At 43.3% G+C, this 18,710-nt stretch overlaps 1 protein-coding gene across 1 annotated transcript in view; it reads left to right on the top strand.

Moving 5' to 3' along the window:
• Window positions 1-669: 669 nt before the first annotated feature.
• BRDT (bromodomain testis associated) overlaps window positions 670-18,710 on the top strand; it is a 38,183-nt gene continuing 20,142 nt past the window's right edge. The window contains 7 exon segments of the mRNA XM_048497839.1: window positions 670-861; window positions 6,787-6,924; window positions 8,995-9,124; window positions 11,541-11,701; window positions 14,236-14,580; window positions 17,355-17,483; window positions 17,617-17,790. Coding sequence (XP_048353796.1) covers window positions 670-861; window positions 6,787-6,924; window positions 8,995-9,124; window positions 11,541-11,701; window positions 14,236-14,580; window positions 17,355-17,483; window positions 17,617-17,790 — 1,269 coding nt within the window.

The following is an 18,710-nucleotide window of genomic DNA, read 5'->3' as shown; positions in this document are numbered from 1 at the left end:
TATATTAACAAGCAACTCTTGACTACAGCTTCAAAAGCTAGCATTGAATGGAAAATTCTACGGCAGTTGGGAAGACTGTTGTGAGTCCTAGAAGAATAAGAAGTTATCTATTCTGGCTAAGGGTGTGTATCTGGGCCCTTTATTTCATCCCTTAGTAATTAATGTGTATATTTATACTTAGGTTAATAAATATAATTTGTAAACACTCAAAACCGCACCATGTCTAATCAGTAATCCTTCCTTTTGCAACTGTTGCAGACATACACCCCTGTGCTTCTGACCTCAGATGTCCCATAAGACGCCAGTGCACCATGCTTGCTTAATGTGGATCAGTTATTGGCAGCATGACTTCATTCATGTTTTTATGCAGAGGCGGGGGGGGGGTACTTTTTTTCCAAATGGTTAAAGATGATTTGGAAATGAGATTGTTCTTCATCCATTCATCCCAGTGTCATCTCTAGTATGGTTTCAATAATGTCTTTGAAAGGAAATAGTGGTCTAAAAGAAATGTGTGCGCCTTTTTCAAGTTGTGTTCAAGTCGTTAAAAGCACTGTCTTTCTGGAATAAAGTCACAGAATGAATCAATGTATCTCTTCCAAATATTTTCCTTTGCAGATTGTTTGGCAAAGACACTGAAGTCTAAGGCAACGGAAGCATCACAGAGAAAAGATGACTGCCCCAAATCAAGAACATGTGGCAATTGTCAATCCTCCCCCTCCAAAACACATCAATACCCAAGGAACTGGTTGTTTGACCAATCAGCTTCAATACTTGCAGAGGGTAGTTATGAAAGCCATGTGGAGACATAACTTTTCCTGGCCATTTCATCACCCAGTGGATGCTGAGGGTCTAAAACTTCCAGTAAGAACAGTATCATCATTTCCTTTTACAAAAACCTTAACAATTTTAAGGAAAACAAAGAAAACTTATCTTGACAGGCCATCTGTCGTCAAGTAAGGAGCTCTTACTATGCAAGGGTATCTGCCTTTCTTCTCACAAATCTCTGACTTCTTTTATAGCTGTGGTCCTATAAGACAAACCTTATTAGGCACTTCTGTTTAGCTATTTGGGGAGTCTGCAAGTTGACAACCTCTGAAGAATAGCTAATCTGCCCTTGTATGTTTTATATGGAGGTATGTTTTTCCAGCTTGATCTTAGTGCAGTCAACTGGTTAAAGCAATTTTACATGTCGTAACATTGATATTTAAACCTAAATGTAGATGCTATGTTGAGTTACAAAGAAAATCTGAAACAATAACAAAAATAATTAAAATTGTATAACTCATAGTTGGAGAACCATCCAACTTTTTATCCATTTTTAGACCATGTCAGAAATGTAACAGTGTTTTAAAGAAAGTAATATAGAGTTCTTTGAGAAATAATATTTATTTGTTTGATTTGATATCCTGCTCTCTCCTGCTGAAATGGGCTCAGGGTGGCTCACAACGTACTTCTGCAATACACATTCCTTAAAATATCATATAAAATAATATTAAAATAGATAATCTAATAAACAAAATTCAGATGGCACTAAAAAACTAAATTGGAAGGTGGAACCACTTACCACAACCACTACCAATTTAATGCAAAAGAAGGAAAAAGGGGAGGGAAAAAAGAGGTCTCAGTCAAGATGGACCTATTAGTTCCTATTGATGCCCTCAACTGTAGACCTGGAGGAATAGTGCTTTCTTGCAGGAAGATAATCAAAGGTTGATTCCCCAAGGGCAAATTATCCCATGATACTCATGGCAAAAATCACGGTTTCGGCAAGAACTCCCCACAGCTTGCCGAACACAACTTCATCCCAGTTCTGGCACGCGCTCCCCCCCCCTAATCACGTGTTTTTTTCAGAACCTGCATTGAAGTACACCTTTTTTTGAATCTTGTGCTGAAGCCAGTTTGGTGGGGAGAAACAGGAGACAGATGCAGCTTATTGTTCCCGCCTTTCAAACCTTCCAGCCCATCAGAGTGCAGTGGGCTGTGCGCAGAGCGCGCAGAGCCTTTTTTTGTGCCGCACTGGGCATGGCTACGAAGAAATGTAAATACGAAGCAATGGTACATTGATTTTGATAACATTATTTATGTGTGGCTACGTTCGAACGTAAAAACAAGAAGAAGAAGAACATGAATTTCCAATCAGGGGTAGAGTAGTGTTCCCGCTCCAACACAATAGCCAATCAGAAGAAACCTGCTCAAACGCAGAGGTGGAGCAATTCTGCTTACGCATCTACATAGCAATGTAGCTGCATGCAAAAAAAGTTTTTAAAAAAGTTCCTGCCCCAACACAACACAACAGCCAATCAGGATGATGAAGAACAAACCCACCTAGCAGATCACGTGTTCATGGGGAGTGTTACATTGTTTGAAACTGTGATAGACATCAGGGTCTTCACTAGACACATGCTGTAGTGGGGAGGGAGAAACCATGATTAAAAAGGTGCCATTTCTTTTGAAACTGGGATGTATCAGGCTTAATTTCTCAGTGGGGAATCCACTAAACTGTGTATGATCTAGGCTCATAAGTGCCTTTTTGAGGGTTAGTAAGTCAGAACTCTCTTTCCTGTTTTACCGTTCTCTTTCAAATTTTCTAACTCACCAGGATTTAGAAAACCTTTAACGTTGTTCCTCCAGTTCAAATGTTGAGGTTGGTGATTTTAAAATTGCCCCCTTAATTTAAGTTCCAATTCGTGAATCTTCTAACTAGCTGCTTAAAGATCAGCTAATCCTAACTGATATCAACATTGACCAGTATTCTCAGCTTTTCTCTTAGGTCTATTCTGTAATCTAGTTGGAATATTCATGTTGTCTCTATAGGACTCTCCATCACAAAATTCATTCTTTGGCTTTGGGTATCAAGTCAAAACAAAACCCTTTGGACATGTTTCTGTTTTCTTGACAAACTCAAGTGGTCAGTTTGTCCAAAAGTGCTTTCAAAGTGACTGTCATTTTGCATTTCTGGTATCGGATCTCAAGAGAAACTTGTCACTTGAGGTTAATATTAGAGGTCATTTACTCAGTGCTGTTGCAAAACTAGGCAGCAGCCCTGGGCCAGTTCTGTCTCTTCAATTTTTGGGGTAGTCACTTAAAATTTATTCCATATACACATAAGAACATTGTAGCATCAATTGTGGCTTGCAAACTTCTGCTAACTTTTATGTGTGTATATGGGGGAAAGGGGCTGAAATCTCTTTTTTCTCATATCCTTCCTCAGCACACAATTTGGCTGGTATCCTGGATTCAGTAATGCTTGCAGGAAAGTATATGAATGTTCCATCATACATACAAATGGCAATTCAGGATGCCACTATGAACAGCCCAAAAGTGAGCGTGGCTCTGTAATGACTCACTGTTAGAGCATTTCTGTTTTCAATTTGCCACAAGTGTATTAATGGTGTTTAGCCACTAACATTTTAAAGAAGTGCCTCTACTGTTAAATGCTGAATACTATTTAAAAATGCTGTTCGTTCAAAGAAAAGCACTCATTCTCTAGAGATCAGTGGCGTAACTAGGCAAACTGGAGCCCTGGGCAAAACCTGAGTTTGATGCCCCCCCCAGGCGTGTGCCTGGTGCAACACGCACCCCCCCCCCTGTAGCCATGCCCAGTGGCGTATCTAGGCAAACTGGAATTTGGTGCCCCCCCCATGGGCAGCCACCCTCCCCCACTGTGACCAAGCAGTGATTTTTTACACCAGGTCGTTTCAAAGTCACCATCACATTATAGAACATGCCCCAACTCACAAATCTGAACACAGCAATAAGCCATGCCACACAGCAGAAATAATTTTTTGAAAACCTTTTCAAAAGGCTTTCAAAATGTTTTATTACTGCTATGAAAACATTTTATGGTGTTGTATCCAGTCCCCCCTAGTTGGGGGGGAAACAGCATCACTTTCAATGTTATTTAAACTGGGGACCCCAGATTCTCCCATAAGGTGGATTTAAAAGTGAGAATCTGGGCTCCCTAGTTTAAACAAGTGATGCTGGAATCCACCCCTCAAACAGCACTCATTTTCAATGGTGTTTAAACTAGGAGCCCAGATCTCTCCTTTTAAATCCACCTTAAAGGGAGAATCTGGGGTTCCCAGTTTAAACAACATTGAAAGTGATGCTATTTTGGGGTTGATTCTCCCCCACCCAGACACAGCATCACTTTCAATGTTTAAACTGGGAGACTCTCAGATTCTCCCTTTAAATCCATGCCAAAGAGGGGGGGATGTAAAAGGAAAACCTGGGAAAATTTGGGAGGTGCCTGCCTGTCAGGGGTAAATGGAAGAAAGCTAGGAGCACCAAACTGTCAGGGTATCTTTAGGAGACTCTCCTCCTAATGATACCACCTCCCTGGTTTGGTGAAGTTTGGTTCAGGGGGTTCAAAGTTATGGATCTCCAAAAGTGTAGCCCCCATCTTCTGTTAGCTCCCATTGGAAACAATGGGTGATGGGGCAACCCCTTTGGGAGTCCATAGCTTTGGAACCCCTGGACCAAACTTCACAAAACCTGGGTGGTATCAGTAAGAGACCCTCCTGATGATACCTCCCAGGTTTGGTGGAGTTTGGTTCAGGGGGTCCAAAGCTATGGACCCTCAAAGGTGTAGTCTCATCTCCTATTAGCTCCCATTGGAAACAATGGGGGATGGGGCACCCCCTTTGGGAGTCCATAACTTTGGACTCCTAGAACCAAACCTCACCAAACCTGGGTGATAGCATCAGGAGAGTCTCCTGAATCATCACTGAAATTTTGGTCCTGCTAGCCTAAAAACCGCGTCCTCTGCAGGCCAAAAATGGAAAAACACTGAAAATGCAAAAAATCCCACAAACGAACCTGCAGTTTTTGCGCCCTCCACAAGGCGGCGCCCTGGGCAACTGCCCACTTTGCCCAATGGGAGGAACGCCTCTGCTAGAGATGGTATAATATGACTTGGATAGCCAGGGCTACCCTAATCTCATCAGATCTCAGAAGCTTCACAGGGTTGACCCTGGCAAGTATTTGGATGAGAGGCCTCCAAGGAATACTAGGGTCATGGAGGCAGGCAGAGGCAAACCACCTCTGAATGTCTTTTGTCTTGAAAACTCCACTGGGGGTTGCTATAAGTCAGAAGCAACTTTATTTATTTATTTATTTATTTATTTATTTATTTATTTATTTATTTTATCAGTTTTATAGACCGCCCAACCCCCGAAGGGCTCTGGGCGGTGAACAACATAAAATAACAAAATATGTGTCTTTTGCATTGAAAGATTAAAGTACAGTTCTATATTCATCCACCACATGCTGGACCTTCTTTCACACAGAATACTTCATGTGGTTCTGCTCCCACTTTCCGTTCACCTTTTGTTGTCCCTTCGTCCCCTTTAAGAGGGGGGGGGGCTGTGGGAGAACTGGGCCATCTGCAGTCGCCTGTGCGTTCCCTCTCATCTTCCTGCTCTGCCCCCCCTCAGCCAGCCAAGCCTTGCTGCTGTTGCTACCTCCCACCTCATTGGTGAGTTAGCCTGAAGATTCCTTCTCCTGGTGGTTTCCTGCTCCTCCCATTCGCTGAACCATGTTTAAATATGCACAGAATAACAGTTTTGACAAATGCAATGCTTAAAAATTAATGATAATGCTCATACTCATTTGGGACTATTTTCTAATGTGTAAGCATATTATTTCCTCTTCTGCCACACCACAACTGATTTTCCAGTGGAAAAGAGTATAGTGAATAGAATGCCTGATTCAAAGCTTGCCTCCATTCAAAACTTATTTCCTGTTATAAGATAAGCCACTATTTTGTGGTCCACAACTTTTGTGCCAGCTCAGTTTAAGATGTGTCAGAAGGATTACTGATAGATGACATATACATACATAAAACCTTTATTAGGCATAAAACGAATATAACAACCAGCATTATCCAGACAGATGTTCCATATATAAAACCACCACAGGTATTATTCCAAGGTTCCTAAAAGGAACCTAGCTACAGAATTTAAAATCACAGAAGAAGAGTTGTTTAGTAGGAATGCCACCTTCCCAGCAACAGAGTATTCCTTAAACTTAGCAGGAAGGAAGGTCAAAAGCCTGGTCCTAGCTTCCGCGTATTTGGGGCAGTTGAGCATTATATGTTCCATGGATTGCACCACTATAGTACAGTGGGGGCATTTCCTCACCTCTTTAAGCGGTAGTCAATTTTAAGAAACCTCCCTTGGAGTACAGAACAAGGGAAGGAATTACGAATCTGAGCCCCCTTGTGTGTATATCCACTTCTCAGCTTCTGGGCTCTTGGAGTATACTCAGTATAGTCTGCCATCACATTGGGTTTGAATTTGATGGGGAAGGAGAAGGGGTAACAGTTACTTCAGCTACTTGGTCTTGTAGAACTTGTAGCTCCTGGTCAAGAAGTCGCCTTTTTAGTTGAAAAAAGAGTTCGGAAGGAGGTAGCATTTGCAAAGACTCCCAGGAGAATCCCAGGGAAAGTATTTTAATTTCAACTGCCCGCCACCACTTAGATCCATGGAGCTGGGGGAGGATATGATTGATAAGGCTACCAGTGTCCGAATTAAAGCACAGGCGAACCCAGAACTTAAGGGTGGCGATAGATGACATATGTGAAGAAACTGGCTCTATAAATGCATATTTTCTCCTATGCTTATGTATGGTCGTATTATTCCTTCTGATTGAAGCTTGAATTAAATGCATTTTAAATTGGGAAATTTTTTTGTGAATACAATAGTAAGTTACATCATAAAAAATTGCTTGCTAACTCACTGTGCTCTCATATGTCCTGTTTTTCTTTTTTTAATACTCCATAAACAGGATTATTATAATATTATTACAAAACCAATGGATTTGACTACAATTCAGAAGCGTCTGGAACACAACTATTACACTTGTGCTGCTGAGTGTATCGAAAACTTTAAAACGATGTTTTCAAATTGTTACCTGTATAACAAGGTAGGTACTTGAAATATGCAAATTCAAATTTCCTTAAAGTGGTCAGTTTGGATTTTATCATGGTGATGTGGTAGAAAATGTGATCTTTTCAATCTCTGCCTTGTCCCGCCCCCCCTCAAATATTTGCATACATTTTAAGTCTTTACTCAAGTAAGGTGATTTCCCTGTAGTTCTGGGTTCCCTAGCTTTGGGGCTTAGAGGTGCCAGGTTCTCCCCTGGCTACTGACAGTAGGGGAGTCAGATCCAGACTGTGAAATTTCTGGAGACTTTGGAAAGGAGGGACCTCAGCAGGTCACCATGCTGCAGTCCAACCTCCAAAGCATCTGTTTTCTCCAGGGGAATTGATCTCTTTAGTCAGCAGATAAGCTGTAATTTCAGAGGATCCCTGGGTCCCACCAGAGACTGACATCTGTATTGTGGCTTGATGAAGCTAATTGATTGCACCTGTCCTATTTGAGCCACAAATCCTGAAAATTGCCCCTCACAGGAAATTTGCCCCAAAGCACTGAGGCTGGAATGTAGATGAGAGACTTCCCTTCAACTTTGGCTCTGTAAGACAGTTTCCTGCCTTCATAGGTTGGAAGCAATATGCAGACTGCTTCTTTTCATTCATCCTGACATCACTGCATAGAGTCAAGGCTTATAGCTGTGCTTATGTCCAATTCTCACTCTGCTTCTTTGGAGGGATTCTTCATTTTAATCTGAAGGGGAAATCCATATTTTTCTGTATCCCTGGATTTTTCCATAGCTAAGCAGAGGTGCACAAATAGTGACTGGCTGGCAATAAGGGGTGGGAGAAGGCTGGTTGGGGAGTTTTTACTATTGGAAGGTACAGGCTCAGGGATGATCCTTAGTGGATTATGGGGGGCATTTATTGCCTGGACATCCCTACAATCAAATTTTCTCCTCTGGGGCTCTATGAACTCAGTGGTTAGAGAAGGACAGCTTCTTCCCCCTACACCTCAGCATTGACTGTTCTCAACTACCCATGCCTTTTGAAAATATCTCAATCTCAGGGCCTTTCCCCACTTACCTTAAGCCCCGCGCTACTTGAGGAGAGTAGCGCGGGGTCCCCCGGCACTCCCCATGACAGGGGCAGCGACAGCGCAGCCACCCCGACGCTGCCGCTGTCGTGCTCCCTCAGCACGTGGCATCCCTGGCACTCTTCTTAACGGCGCCTTTTGATGACCTTGCGCAGAGCGCAGGGTCATAGGGATGCCCGGGCGTGCACCAGGGATGCTGAGAGCAGCGCGCGGCATAGGGGGGATCGAAGAAGAAGAAGGAGAAGAAGGAGGAGGAAGAGGAGTAGGAGGAGTAGGAGGAGGAGTTTGGATTTATATCCCCCCTTTCTCTCCTGCAGGAGACTCAAAGGGGCTTACAAACTCCTTGCCCTTCCCCCCTCACAACAAACACCCTGTGAGGTGGGTGGGGCTGAGAGACCTCAGAAGAGCTGTGACTAGCCCAAGGTCACCCAGCTAGCGTGTGTGGGAGTGTACAGGCTAATCTGAATTCCCCAGATAAGCCTCCACAGCTCAGGTGGCAGAGCTGGGAATCAAACCCGGTTCCTCCAGATTAGATACATGAGCTCTTAACCTCCTACGCCACTGCTGGGGAAGAGCTGGAGAAAGGCCCTCACTTCATTTATTACAATCCAAGATTAGCCTCCTGAAGCATGGTCAGTCTTCATCAGGCTGTTTAGGAGCAGAGTCTTTTGGCCAATTTTCTGTCACATTTTTCTGCCTTTTGAGGAAGTCTCACAAAGTAGTGTATGTAGAAACTGCAATTTGTCTGTGAATGGCCTGCTTGTTTTTCTGCTTCGATGAATTACATAACCCCCCCCCCCCTTTTACTATTGGTTGAAGTGGTTAACAATCTGTGTCTTCTGTCCTGTGGGTAGAATGTACAAGATTAGCACTAGGATCATGCAGAACAACAAAAAAATTTTTTAAAGTAGAGCTGGTGGGTCTGGAGGCATGGACTATCAATCTCTTGTGATATGCTGGGCACGTTTTAGCATTATGAGCATAAGGATCTTGGACAGCAGCTGATTAGTGTACCTTATTCTTGCAGCCTGGTGATGACATTGTTTTCATGGCACAAGCACTAGAAAAAGTATTTTTGCAAAAAATTGCACAGATGCCCCCAGAAGAGAAAGTTGTGGTGGACAGTAAAGGAAAAAGAAAGGGGGAAAAGACAGATGGTAAGAAAATCTTTGAGTGTTTGTATAAGAGAGATGATAGCACTACTAGTCAAAACGCTGCGCTGCAAAGAAATCTGACCGCAAATATCTAAATCTCTCCAGCAACTGGTACTATTGATGTTGCTCTCTTGCAGAACTGTAGATAGGGCAATAATGCTACACTTTCTAAATTCTGTGTAAACTAGGAGACTATACTAAGGAGGAAAACAGACATTTGCGATAGCTATGCAAAATCCTAATCTGGGCCTAGCTGAAAGTGTTCTTAAAGTTTTCCTACAATAGTTAACCAGACATTCACCTCGAGTTCACTACAAAGAAAATTACGGTTAAAACAGCCAAAACATATTGCAAGAGTCACTGAAAAAGGCAGTAATGCTAAAAAAAAGGTAAAGGCAGCAGGGAAACACAAAGTTCCAATGAAATGGACTAACTCATAAAGGGAGCTGGAGGCAGTCCTCAAGTTTGCAAGACCTGAGCCAGGCCATTAATGATACACCATTTTGGAGGCCATTATTGGTAATGATGACACAAAACATACAGGTAATCACTATGAAGAACAATACAAACTCAACATCAGCATGCATTCACACTTTCCCTATCATAACATTGAATATTCAGGATTACTTCATATGCAGCATGCTTATTACAGCTTCAGGAAATCTCCGATTACTCAGCTTTAGCAAGATAAATGCAGTTGTATGAAAAAGATGGACATTTGAATCTATCCCTAGAGCATCCAAGGCAAGTGATATTACTTTCACTTCCAATCAAGAGCAACTTAATCTCTGAATAGTTAAGCCTTTTTATAATATTGAGATTATTGTCGAAATACTACATGCAACATTGCTTTGTTTATCCTGGAAACAATTGTCGCTTGAATGATAAATTCCTGGGATAATCCCTGTTTTGTGGCATCTGCTTATGGAAAATAATTATCTGTGCTTGCCTTTTTAGAGGAGATGTTGAGATGACTAAAGTGCTGTTTGTGCAATCACATATACTCTACATTAGGATTCTTTAGGGCTTCAGCACTCTTACCCAACCCTCTGGAAGATGCTGCCTATTTCTTTCCTTTAGTGCAGGGGTGTAAACATGTGGCTTGGGGATTAAATCTGGCCCTTTGAAAGGGTTTATCAGGGCTGCAAGGCTGCTGAGGCAAGCCCCCTGCCTCACTCCTGATCTGCCCTGGCAAACCATTGTGGGTTTGCCAGTAGAGGCATCTACCTAACACCGCTGCTGGCTCACGAGTCCAAGTACCAACCCCACTCCTGATCTGACCTGCCAAGCCACCCCACACTGTGCCAACCTGAGCTGGTGAGCCTGCTGTAGGAGCTACCCCACTACCCCTCTGTGTTGGTCTAAGGTGGGAAGGGTTCACCAGTCAAGACAGCCACCTCCCGCACAGGTCCTGGCCCAACCAAGTTACAGTTTTATCATATCCGGACCTCATAACAAATCAGCTTGACAGCCCTGCTTTAGTGATTTATCTTGATATGTATGTAATGAAGTGCATAAGCACATAACCTTGTGTACACTCACAAAATGCCTCTGTTCAACTTCCCTCTACTGCTCCATAACCCAGACATAAAAAACTGACTGCACTCCAGTTAAAACTATTGTATAATTAATACTGTCAGATCGATGTAAGATTTAATGTTTTATTAAACATGGGTACATTTTAAAAAAACCCTAAAAATTGTTATGAATTCATCTGAAGGCAAGGTAAACAAATATACAGTACAGCAGGTAGACAAAAGCTTTCAATGTTTAAATCGGGGTTGGGGCATGACTGTCAGTGTGCTGTTAAATGTACAGGGATGTGGAGCTTCAGTCTTGTGCTGGTATCATCTGCCAAACAGTCCAGATGATTGCATCAGAGCAGGGTGGTCAGGATTTAATAGCTACATGTTAAGTGTTAGCTAGAAATAAGACCGCACATATGAATAAGACCTTACCTATGATAAAAGCTTTCAATATAATACATGTTGGTGAAAACTTTAGAGGGGCCAAAACAGCAAAATTCATGTAGTTCTGTGATGGATTTTCCCAACAACTTTTAAAATGGAGTCCAGAAACAGAGCTGAGAAGAAGAAACCAGAGAAGAAGGTAAATAGATACTTAACCTGCCCCCTTGCGCCACTTTCCTGTCTAAACCACCACCTGCAAGTTGCTTCTGCAAAGGGGAAATTTAGATACCCATGAATTTTCCCCAGCAGGGGAAAAAACAAGTTCAAGAGGTGGTATCAGGTAGAAAAACAGCACGCAATTATTCCCTCTCTCCCTTAGATACTGGCCCTGAAGGTGTTTTTCTAAAGAAAGGAAAAATAATTGCAGAGCTTCATGTGATATGTATTTCTGCCCTCAGACTGTAATATTTGGTGCCCTTCAACGATGCAACTTAAATTCTGTTCGTTAGGTAATGACCTCCCTAACAATGGAATCTCACAAGCTAAACCAAAACAGCCTAAGAAAGTTAAGCTGCTTCCAGTGATGTCCACACCAAAGCAAAACATCCTTGAATCTTCACCTGTAACTCCATCCTCAAATGTACTACAAGCCGCAGAAACAGTAACCACAGTAAGTTACTTTTGAATATGGCCATTCCCAAATGGGTAGGGGAAACAGTTGATTTTCCATTTATGTATTTGTAGGGTATGTTTTCAAGGAAGTAATTATATCGTGATTGACCACTGTAAAGAGGTGCTTAGCAGAACAAAGAAAAATAAACTGACTATCAATAATTCTGTGCTGAATATGAGAAAACAACCAGTAATCATTAGGGGCTTAAAGTTCTGCAATCGTCCCATGGAGACAAAGAATATAAGACCTGAATAAATGTGCTGTGTGGTTACTGCAATGTACTGTCCGGTCTGCTGCTAGACCTCTCTAGTTGCAGATTAATGCTTCAGGGATCACTTGGGACATCCAGCTTTGCAAATGGATTGTGGCCACCTTTTGTATTTCATCATGGTGCAAACAGAACAACATCCTAACTGTTAACAAGTCTAGTGGGTATAGAAAAAAGGGATGTTCCTCTCAAGTTTTTTTAAAAGACACTATTGCATAACTGATCAAGGGTCTTTCTACGTGATAAAGGTACGTGATAAAGACTTCACAGCTGTGCAATCCAAAGTGGGGGGCACCAAAGTAGGTGCCCCCATCCCCATTGTTTCCAATGGGAGCTATTAGAAGATGGGGGCTACGCCTTTCAGGGTCCATAATTTTGGACCCCCTGAACCAAACTTCACCAAACCTAGGTGGTGTCATCAGGAGACTGTCCTGAAGCTGCTATCTTAACATTTGCACCCCTGACAGCAGGCACACCCCAAATTTCCCCAGATTCTCCTTTTAAATCCACCCTCTTCGGCATGGATTTAAAGGGAGAATCTCAATGTTGTTTTAACTGGGGACCCCAGATTCTCAGATTTAAAAGGAGAATCTGGGCTCCCTAGTTTAAACACCATTGAAAGTGATGCTGTTGGGGGGTGGATTCCAGCATCACAGAAGCCGCCAATGGGTGTGTGTGGGTGTGTGTGTGCGTGCGCGCGCGCGCGCGCAAAACTCCGATTTTGCACTGGGCTCCATTTTCCCTAGCTACGCCTCTGCCTGGAGGGGAGGGCAGACGGGACTGCCGGTTGCCAGCTGGGAGCCCAGCCGGTGGGGGGTGCAGGTGGGGCAGGGGAATCTGCCATCCCTGGCCTTGGAGAGCTGTTTTATAAGCACTGGGGCTGAACCCCCCCATAAAAAAATCACTGGTATTGTCCATCTAGCTCAGTACCATTTACCTCTGACCAGAAAATAGCATACCAGGATCTCCAGTAAAAAAAGTCTTTCCCAGTGCCTGCTACCTGACTCAGTTTGGTTGATTTACACATTAAAGTCATTGCCACTGCAAAGACTTTCAGACTGAGGATTATCCATAAATTTCCCTAGTGGGGCTGAAAACCACATAGAGAGGGGAAGGTTTAAGTCCGCTTCTCTATCTACTGCAGTTGTGTTCTGGATGACGTTCACCAAGGAATGCACAGAAGTCCCAGGGCACATCTGATCCTTGAATGGGATGTGATATAAATCAGCCCAGAGCCCTGACACCTTGCAAGTAGAAAGGGTGCTTAACCACTGAGCAATAGCTCTTACCTGGAAAAAAACTTGAAACCAATAGGTGGGCAAGCTGGGGAGGGTGGGCTTCATGCCTTCAACAGATAAGTAACTGCTTCCCATTCATCCCTGTATCCTAAATAATTTCTGAAGGCATCTCATTAGGGCGATAATGCAGTTTGCAATTAAACTCCACTCAAAGGCAATTTACACAGTTGTGGTTTCCTTTGCATTGAACATACATTCCCTTTGAGTTTGATTCTCAGTTACGTACACATTTCCCCCATTCAGAACACATTGTGCTCTCAGATCAGAGAATCCCCACAGTTTCTGAAAACTGTTAAAGTGTGACTTTTTCTCTCCATTAACACTGTGTGTTAAGCTTTTTGGGGGTTTTCTCGCTCCTCTCTGCCTTTCTCCACCCACACAATAGCAGGTTCTCCCACTTTTCAGGCCACCATTTCAAAACAATCAGAAGGACTTATTTTTTTAATGTTAAAGCTGAAGCTCTATTTCTTCAGCAATAGACCTTGTGACATGGGGAAAGTGGGCAATTTCTGTGGTTTGTGCAAACTGTGCTGCTGGTGGCAACTGCTGGAGGCTACTGCCATAGCAGTGGCAGCACAAAGGGATCCCCAGTGATCTTAGCTCGAAAGGAGGGAAAGCCTGTCCATGAGCCCTATTGCCAAATAAAAAAGGGAGTGAAGATTCAAGTTGCTTTTCCACCATCCTTCCCTCCCTGATCTTCTGCCTCCTTGCAATGTGGAATAAAAATCCTTGCAGGCGGAGAATCCCAGGTATGAACAAAAATGTGTAGGAAAACCCCACTATGATGCAAACAGCCACACAGTATATAGTGCATGCATAAATGGCCAAAGTATTTGTATAAAAAGCCTCAACAGACATTGGCTGTGCTTTTTTATTTTTATGGCTGCCTTATTACAGAGGCTCCTGAAATTGATTTTCTGTGTCTTTCCCTCTTTTGTTAAACCCTGTGTTCCTGTATTAAAAAGGGTGTGAAAAGGAAGGCTGATACTACTACTGCAATAATCACTGCAAGCAATGAATCCTCTCCAGCCCCCAGTGAGCCCAAAATTACAAAGATCTCCTCTAGAGAAGAGGGCAATGGGTCTCCAGCAAAGCAAGACTTGCCAGACTCCCAGCAACCTCCTGAGCCTATCAAGAACGTAAGGCTAACAGCACAGCTGGAATACTGTAACGAGATCCTTCTAGAAATGTTCTCACAGAAGCATGTAGCGTACGCTTGGCCATTTTATAAGCCAGTAGATGTTACTTCCTTGGGCCTTGAAGACTACCATACAGTTATTAAACATCCAGTGGACCTTGGAAGCATTAAGGTAAGTTGGCTTCAGTAAAGTGAGTGCTACACAATACACACAAGTTGTGTTGGGTGGTCACTGGTGAATGACTAGATGTACAGTCAGACATGCAATGCATGAACTCACTTTCAAAGTAATAGCCATTTGCTTGGTGCTATTGCGGGGACAAAGGAGCTTCTGATTTCCCGCCCGCTGCACCAGCAGGAATGGGGGGAGACACTTGTGGAGACACAGGAAGATGTGAAAAGCTTCCCTACTGCCATTCCTTCTTACCCCTGGCAGCACTGAGAAAATGAATGCTGTTGAGGCAAGTTCTCCAAAGTTACATCTATTTGCAAGTCTGGTCATACACTCATGACCTGTCATGTGTTCGGCATATCATCTATTTGAGCCTCAAAAGAGGTTGACCTTACAGTATAAATTAAAGAGTGTTTATTTTATCATGCTTGTAGGGTAGAGGCAGTGGTGTAGCTAGGGGAAATGGAGCCTGGTGCAAAATCGGAGTTTTGCTGCCCCCCCATGTTTGTTGGTATTTTAAGTGTTTTTTTCAGTTTCTGGCCTGCAGGGGGCGTAGTTTTTAGGCTAGCAGCATCAAAAATTTCAGGGTATCTTTAGGAGACTCTCCTGATAATACCTGTCGGGTTTGGTGAAGTTTGGTTAAGGGGGCCCAAAGTGATGGACCCTCAAAGGGGTAGCCCCATCTACTATTAGCTCCCACTGGAAACAATGGGAAATGGGGGCACCCCCTTTGGGAGTCCATAACTTTGGACCCCCAAACCAAACTTCATCAAACCTGGCTGGTATCAGCAGGAGACTATCCTGATGATACCAGCCAAGTTTGGTGAAGTTTGGTTCAGGGGGTCCAAAGTTATGGACCCTCAAAAGGTAGCCCCATCTACTATTAGCTCCCATTGGAAACAATGGGGTGGGGCACTTTCTTTGGGGCTCCATAACTTTGGACTCTCTGAACCAAACTTCACCAAACCTGGCTGGTATCAGCAGGAGTATCGCCGGACGATATCCTGAAATTGTGGAGCCACTATCCTAAAAACTGCACCCCCTGCTGGCCAACAAAGTAAAAACACTAAAAATATCAAAAATACATTTTTGCTCCCCCCCCAGGCGTGCACCCAGTGCGACGCGCACCCCCCTTCCCTGTGGTAGCTATGCCACTGGGTAGAGGGGAATTTGTTAATTCTGGGCTAGATTTCCCTGCCACCACTAGTACCATCTGGTCCCACAGTTTCCAGGGTCATGGCTATGACCATGGGAGTTTCTACTGCCAGAAATGCTGGTGAAGGTGCTTAGCCCACCCCTCTGTTGTCCCTCTTCAAAGTAATGGTCTACAATCCTCCCCTCGTAGTGGTGTTATGGAGTATTTTCAGATATCCCCAATCAAATCAATACTCACAAATGCAGCAGTCAGCAGTAAGCAGTTTATTCACGTCTATAGAGGTGGAGAGGACCAACCGAATCAGGGTGTGGCCCTCTGAAGTCTGCATCGCAGTGCAGCTCAATTTAAAGCCTCCCTCTCTGTCTCTTGAACCAATCCCAAGACACCACACGGCTCTCAGGGCTGACCCAAGGCTCACAATCTTCCTAAAAAGGCAGTATTACAAATTTTACTAACCCACCCCAAAAATCCCCTTAACTTGTTATTCTGTTAGTTATATCCGCTTTAAGCAACAGGTTATTAAGCAATGGTTATTTCCAGCCAGCACAACGCTTATTTCCATTTCACGGCAACTTTGTACCCATGTACCCGTGAGTGCTCCTCGCATGATGGTGTCAGTTCCCTTTTCCTTGCATGCAGGCACACTACTTCTTCTTTCCATGCAAGCTAGAAGCACCCGGTTTAATAAACAACCTTGAAATAGCCAGGGCAAAGTTTGAGCTGATATCTGAAGCATATTTCTTAACACCACACAAGCATATAGCATATAGTCTGCATATCTATCTGAAAACCTCACAACTTATCAATATATTTTCCATAACAGTGGCAATTGCCAGGATAAAAAATCTTTGCAGAGGTCTGAATTTATGTTGAATTGCAGGCAAAACAGTAGGTAGAAATAGCATAATCTTTGCCCAAGAAGTTGTAATCTACTCTATATCTGGAAGAATGTTGTAGAGGAGAAATTGGGGACAAACATTCAGGACAGGCAGGGAATATCAAAAAGTGTGCACAGGAACAGGGGTGTGTTTTTAAAAAGCAATTCGATGAAGGAAAAGGAGATGGCTTGATAAGGCAAGGGGAAGAGGAGAAAATTGTTCTGAGCACAGCTGGTGGAATGACCAAAGACTATAAAGGCTTATGCCCATTATCTCCTCCCAGACCTGCAATGGCCACCAGCAAAGTCCTTACATGCTGGCAGAGTCGCTGGGGATTTGTTTTCTACAAGTTTATCCAGCCAAGTGCATCTCTTTCTCCACCCCATTTTATTTGCTGACACACCAGTATTTTCAGGGGGAGAACTTGCTCTCTTTTTTGGTGGTGGTGGTGGGGGAGAACACTTGAGCCGAAGAGGTTGCCTATCCCTGCTTTAAGATAGATGCCTACACCAAATACTTGAAGATTCTTGTCAAGCACCATCATAGATGTTTATTCCTGCTTTAATTAACTAAACAGGATTATACTGACTAAAACACTGCAATTTGGTCAGAATGATTTATGGGGTTCACTACTGTCTAACCCTGAAATCCCCACGAATTTATATTAGTTGTATAATGGTTAAAGAGATGGCCAATATTGACTGGAATATAGTTTTGAATTTCATTTTTTTTCTTCACAGACAAAAATGGAAAACCATGAGTATAAAGACACGCAAGAATTTGCTGCTGATATTAGGCTAATGTTTATGAACTGCTACAGATACAACTCTCCCGACTGTGAAGTAGTGGCAATGGCAAGGAAACTTCAGGTGAGAGTGAGTGGCAGTTAAAATGGCCTTGCTGAAATCCCACTGAGAAGGCACTCCAGAATGACACAAAAATGCATTAAAATCCTACTAATGCAGAAGAGCTTTTAAATGGAGTGTACTTTTTTCCATTAAGGATGTCTTTGAGATGCAGTTTGCCAAAATTCCAGATGACCCCACTAGGCCCAGGCCTCTCTTGCACTTCATGGCCAGAACAAGAGCATCCATCTCTACTGAAAGCAGCAGTGATGACTCTCCTGAGGATTCAGAAGAAGAAAGAGCAAGGCAACTGGCAGAGCTCCAGCAGCAGGTAAGTGGCAGTATTTGTGCTACTGGCAACTGAATGTATTCCAAAGATAGATGAGGTAAGGTTGGAAGAGGAATTTTGCACCGTGACGCCAACCTAATTTCTCAGTGGTTGTGGCTAAAGCTGACAAGAGAAGTTTTCCAACCCAGAGTTGGCACCCTTACCACCAAATGAGACCTGGAGTTCTCCCTGAATTATAGGTGGTCCCCAGAATGCAGAGATCAGTTAGAAGGAAATAGCAGCTGGGAAAGTGGACACAATGGCACCCCATGGCCATGCTTTTCCCTTCTGCAGCTCCCATCCTCCAAATCCTCAAGAATTTCCCAAGCTGGAGTTCATACACCCTCATTTATAGGGTTGCCCGATAGTGCTTGGCAGGAAGTGGGAGGGTTGAGGCAGGAGGGAAAGGATACCAGGAGAAAAAGGACAAAGTAAAATAAGGCTTTGTCTATTTACAGAAAATTCTTAGCATACAATTCCTGGCAATTTCTAGGAATTATGTGTTAAGTGCTTCGTGTAAGTAGAGAGGCCTCATTTTTCTTTTTAATTTTTTTAACTGCATGGCAACCCTGTAGACTAGGAAGTATAGGGTTGACAACTCCAGCTTGGGATCTCCTCCCCCCACTGGGAGCTTGGCAGTCCTACTAGCCAATCTCCTATTTCAGATTACTTTTTTCTATACAGTAGTTTAATTTTAGTGGTCTTGAAACTCATAACCTCCATGTTGCTGCTCCATTTCCAGAGCTGTGCTTTAGGTTTTGAAGCAAATTTGGCTGCTTTACATATTAACCTGATTTAGGATTGGTAACCTCCAGTTGGTAGTTGGACATCTGGGATTACAACTGATCTCCAAGTGACAGAGGGCCTTTCCCCACTTTCTTCCATCCCCCCTATGCCGCGCGCTGCTCTCAGCGCACGGCATC

The sequence above is a fragment of the Sphaerodactylus townsendi genome, linkage group LG05, assembly GCF_021028975.2.
Source record: "Sphaerodactylus townsendi isolate TG3544 linkage group LG05, MPM_Stown_v2.3, whole genome shotgun sequence".
Classification (NCBI taxonomy): domain Eukaryota; kingdom Metazoa; phylum Chordata; class Lepidosauria; order Squamata; family Sphaerodactylidae; genus Sphaerodactylus; species Sphaerodactylus townsendi.
The sequence above is the reverse complement of the archived record's forward strand: the minus strand, read 5'-3'. Positions and strand labels throughout refer to the sequence as shown.